Source organism: Diabrotica undecimpunctata, unplaced genomic scaffold, assembly GCF_040954645.1.
Source record: "Diabrotica undecimpunctata isolate CICGRU unplaced genomic scaffold, icDiaUnde3 ctg00000572.1, whole genome shotgun sequence".
Lineage (NCBI taxonomy): Eukaryota > Metazoa > Arthropoda > Insecta > Coleoptera > Chrysomelidae > Diabrotica > Diabrotica undecimpunctata.
The window spans coordinates 1,434,472-1,440,091 of NW_027311887.1; the positions used below are offsets into that span (position 1 = coordinate 1,434,472).

Consider the following 5,620-nt stretch of genomic DNA (forward strand, 5'->3'; position numbering starts at 1 on the left):
TGTGTAATATCCTTTAAAATATTTGCAAAATGATAAAGGGGTGTAAAACCAAAATTCCAATCAATGCAGTGATGATTTCTTGTTAACCAAGTTGCCTGTCTGTGTAAATCGGAAGACAACATTCTAATAGGAAACGGAGACTTGAATACATAATGACAAATTTGTGTTCCATTAAAAGCAGCAAGTTCTTTCACTACAAATTTATTATTTTCTATTTTAAACCCTTGAACGTCTATTACCAGATTCATTTTAACAACTAACATTTTGACTATGATACAGACCTTTTATTGCTGTCTCACAATTTTAGTTAAAGGATTGTAAGAGAATTCTTTTTCATGCAATATTAAGCAATAAGCGGAAACATTGTTTCCTACAGATTTACTAGTTTCAAATTCTATTCTCAAAACAACAGAGCCACTTTGAATTATTTCTTTTTGTCTTGAACAATCAGTATGCACTATAGGAGCATTCTTTTTAAATTCTTCTGGACTGAATATTGGTTGATTAGTTTGAATATGATAATAAGATTCTTGGAAATTAGCAAACATCTCATACAACGTTGCAAAACGGTTGGTGTCAAAATCTAAGTTGAGATCTTGATAAGGATATCGCTCCGAATTAAGAAACATACGGATATTTGTTAGATTGCAGTGATCAAATTTACTCATATCTTTCAGCATTTTTCCTTTTCGACCATCATGGAAAGCTACTACAATGTGTCGAGGACTTTCTAGCTTTGTAGTTGTTTTTACTGGCCAAGTATGACGTGTTGAATTATTTAAAGTGGGATACTCAACCAATTCCCAACTTCTAAATTTAATAGGTAGTTCTATGTTACTACGAACTATTTTGTTTAATCGCAATTGTTCGCTAATATTGGGTAAAATATGAGGTACATTCCAATATAGTTTGTTAATTGCAATTTTTGGTTTTTCTGTTTCATCTGTAGCAATAATAGCATCAATATCATCTTTATCTCGTATTAAGACTAATTCTTGTCTCATGTTTATTATAATTTTTTGAAAATCTTCGAAAAATCCGGACCAAATTTTTAACGGTATGCATACGTTAAAATTGCCATGATTATCAATTACCAGTTTATCACCTTTTGGAAACCATCCAGCATTTTGTAAGAGTTTACTCTGATTTTCATTAAGAGACAAATAATTTTTCAAAGTCGAAATTAAACCAATATTTCGTACAGAATCAATTATAACACCATTTAACTCATACCTTAATTCTCTAAATAAATATGATATACCGTTATTAATAAATTGAAATTTTGTTGGAACTTGATTTTTATCGGTTAACATTTGACCTTCAATGTAAATATAACTGTTACATGGTAAAGTATAGGCGTCTAGATCTTGGATAGGAATTCTAATTTCATCATTATAGTTTAAATTTGATGTATATGGTTGATAAGTGTGATACTGATAATCTTCAATAGTTGTATCGCTAAAAGGTTGACCCAACACATGTAACATTTCCATTATATTAAAACTTGATAACCAAGTGATTTCAAAAATTTACGATTTTTAGATGTTAACAGCTTAGATGTTATCCTTCTACTAATTGTTTTAATGAGATGACGTCTTTTATAGGAATGTTTGGGATAATTACTTTGATGAAACCGCAAAACCATTTTACTCAATTTTTCTAAGATGTAGCCGAATAGTAATTGTCTCTTTATTAAAATTAACTAAATTTCCTTGTTGATCTAAAACACGAACAGTTATGTTGCTTATCGTCTTGTTGCTTACAGGATAATACAAGATGGTTAACGGTTGCTCGACTATTTTATACCCATTAGGAACTTGAGGAAAAAATTGATGAATAATATGCACAGCCTTTCCATTTAAGAAAGATCCAACAGCAATATTACAATCAATACAGATAGTATTAACTTTTAAAATATTTACCACATTCGTGGATATATGAAGTTTATTTGGTGTTAGTTTAACTCTTTCGAAACCTAGTAAACTTCCTATAGAATTATCAACATCAAAATTAATCCAATCACTACTTTTAATGCTAATTCTATTTGTATTTATATCGGGTTTCATACTAATTATGCTAGCGGTTTGAATCATTTCATTTTTAATAATTTTAATAATATCATCAACTTCGTAGGCACCTACAGGAATTTTAAAGGTAAATTCGCTGTTTTTACCCCACACAAAAACATTATTATTAATATCGACATTTGGAATACTGTTAAAAGTGTCAAAATTTGCAACACCAATTTCATAATTGAAATTCTCATCAAGATAAATCGGAGGATTGTAATCATCACTGAGAATTGATGATTCTCCAGTAAGGGTGAATGTGACTGACATGCTGGTTCAAGTATAAATGATGCTCAATGATTAATTATAGTAATTAAATAAAAATCTTAAACAGTTTTGACCACAATTAAAAGAATTAAAATTTTGAATGACATCATAGTTATATACTATAGTAACGTTTCCATTACTTTTAAAATATCGTACTAATTCAGTAGGAGGAGGTAAATTTCCATAACTATCAAAATAAGTAATAATTGTATCTTGTTTAGCATATGCAGTCCAATGTGTACCATTTCCGTCTTTCGTATCGTGGTTTACTATACCTGATTCGTGTTTTTGTATTACATGAGGTACAGAATCACGCATAAAAACTCCACGAAAATGAGGAATATGTAACAAACCAGCATATTTAACAAGATCTACATCAGTCATTGCTCGTTTAGGTAGCTTTACCGGGAGTTTCTTGAATACGGCTTTAAACGGAAACCTTTGCCGCGACGTTTTATTCCGTAACCTTTGTATGGTCTTAAATAAAACCCCGCTCCTTTTTTTGCCGTTTGTTCCATTACTAAATTATGCCTTTGTTGTTCAGCAAGTTTTTCACGGTCAGCTTTGGCATCATTAACCGCTTTGGCAATTCCAGCTGCACCTCCCCCAACAGCTCCTAACGCTCCGAGCAATGGTAACAACAAAGGTAAAAAACCACCTTTCTTGGGAGCTCGAATAATGCGTTTTCTTTTTTTTTTCAATGCACCTCCTTTTTTTGGTTTTTTAGAAAATCCCATACCCAATTTACGTTTACCTTTCATTGCTGTCGTTACAAACCAAGCTGCAATCTTTTCACCTAGCTTAGCGTCCTTTGATTTTACCCGTTCCCACGCTTTATTTTCCAAAATTTTATCTGCTTCGTGTCTTTCACTTAAATTTTTATGTTGTGAATACGCAATGTCGTGTGTTTTACACGCAGCGTCTAATGCGTTAATTCCTTCGTCCCCTCTCTCTAATCTTTGATGCAAGTGAGTTCCAGGACCACAAAATTGATATCCAGGTATATGTGCTTCGAATGGAAGTTTGTTAATGAGACTGTTGACTAATCCTTTTCCTAGTCGACGTGTTTTCACTTTCGCACTTTTTACCATTATGGTACTTATATATATATTACAACCTATTTATACTATCAGTTATCACTTGAACGTTATGAAGATCATTCAACAAAAGAATCGTTTACCTATTGAAAATCATGATAATAACGATGCATTTAAAACGGGAAAACATGGTTGTTTGTTTGGAGGTGATTCTAAAAGAGGTCTTATTGTTGGGGCTAGTGGTTCAGGAAAAACCAATGCTATGTTATCTTTAATTGATCATCCTAATGGTTTAAGATTTGAAAATATCTATGTGTATTCTAAAAGTTTACATCAACCAAAATATGCATATTTGCGAACTTTAATTAGTCCGATTAAAGAAATAGGTTATGAGGAATATGGTAATGTAGACGACATCATTGCTCCAGAAGATATAAAAAATAATTCTGTTATTATATTTGATGATGTAGGTTCATGCAATCAAAAAATTATTCAAAGTTACTACTGCTTTGGTCGTCATAGATCCACAGATGCTTTTTATTTATGTCAAACCTATTCAGCAATACCTAAACAACTCATTAGAGATAATGCAAATTTTCTAATAATTTTTAAACAAGATATGACAAATTTAAAACATATATATGATGATCATGTGAATATTGATATGTCCTTTCAAGATTTTAAAAATGTGTGTTCTCACTGTTGGAAAGATAAATTTGGTTTTCTAACCATTGACAAAGATTGTCAATTATCGTCTGGTCGATATAGAAAAGGCTTTGATGCGTATATTAGTATATAAGCTTTATAATTTACTTATATTTCCTCAGTTATAATGAATCCTCAGCTTGCTAAACAACTAATTAAAGGTAGGCAAGCTTTGAAGCAAAAATATAAACGTTTAAAAAGTGGTATAACTGATTCACAAATACAGTTGGAAAAAAACTATACACCCATTACTAAACCGATTAAAGAATTGCTTACCGCATTGGAAACAAAACAACCATCTGTTAAACAAGAAATTATTACACCACAATCAGAAAAAGAACTTCTTGGAAGTAAAAACTTAAGTCCTATTAAGAGAGATCCATCCACCTTTAGAAAAATAGCATTTTTGACACCACCACCTCAACTAAGCAGCACACAATTAGGATCCAGCACTCGCCCTACAGAACCCACTAATTTGATTGAAACACCTTATGAATCCAGAACACAATTGAATGAATTTATAGATGATACTATTTCACAATTTTATCAAACCGATCCTGAAGTATCGCATGATTATTTTGATCAATTTACAGCACCACTTCCAAGAGATTTTATTGAAGGAATGGTGCGTGATGTGACAGGAAAATATGATCATATTTTGGGTATATTCTACGATCCTAAAGAAAAAAAGTTTTTCATTGGAGATTCAGAGATTTACTTTGATGGGTCTACTATTGGAATAAAAGGAGTGAGTTATCCTGGTACTCTCGGAATTTATGAGTTGTTATTTTTAAAAAAACCTGTTACATATACTGAGCAAGACATAAGCTACTATGTTGATATTATAGAACGGACTAATGCTTACCGTAGGAATAATAATAGGGCTTTACCTATTCGTACATTTCCAAACGATATAAAAGACAAGTGGCTCTACATAGTAAAACCTAACTTAATTGAACCCATACGTCCTAGATCTGGTTCAATACCATCAGGTGTGCTTACGCGGGGAATGTCTTCCAAACGTGGTGGAAAATTAACGTTGAAATCTTCCAAAAATGGTGGAAAAATGACGTTAATGTCCTATAATAAAAATCCTATTGAATACAAATATTTTGATGATTTTAATGAGTTGATTGATAGACTACGATTGCTAGTAGCTTCTCAAGCAGCGGGTAATAACGGACACAACAATGAAATTATTTCAATAATTGAGGAATTGCGGGAAAGTGGAGTTATCGCATAAAGTGCATAAATATTGCAACTTTTGTTAAATATCATTCAGTGCAAAAATGCCTCTTAACAGATTCAACCAACACTACCTAACATCTCAAACCTGTAATGTCGATGAAATTGTCTCAGAGCCACTACAATCTCAATTTTACATTTGCCAACCTGCCGATTATTGTAGTGTGTGTATAATTACTATTCGAGGACGTAAAGACTTAAATGTTAGCAAAGATTACTTTGTATTGGATGGCAAAAACATTCTATATACTATGCCTGTAACTGGAAAAGTAAAAAATGTTAAATGTTTCCCAGAAC

General features: G+C 31.8%; 1 protein-coding gene across 1 annotated transcript; it reads right to left on the bottom strand.

Moving 5' to 3' along the window:
* Positions 1-284: 284 nt before the first annotated feature.
* LOC140431147 (uncharacterized) lies at positions 285-1,493 on the bottom strand. Its single transcript, XM_072519060.1, has one exon. The coding sequence runs from the start codon at positions 1,491-1,493 to the stop codon at positions 285-287; it is 1,209 nt and encodes a 402-aa protein (XP_072375161.1).
* Positions 1,494-5,620: the final 4,127 nt, after the last annotated feature.

Excerpts from the sequence above, each read along its gene's own strand:
- LOC140431147 (XM_072519060.1), bottom strand. The coding sequence starts at position 1,493 with ATGGAAATGTTACATGTGTTGGGTCAACCTTTTAGCGATACAACTATT.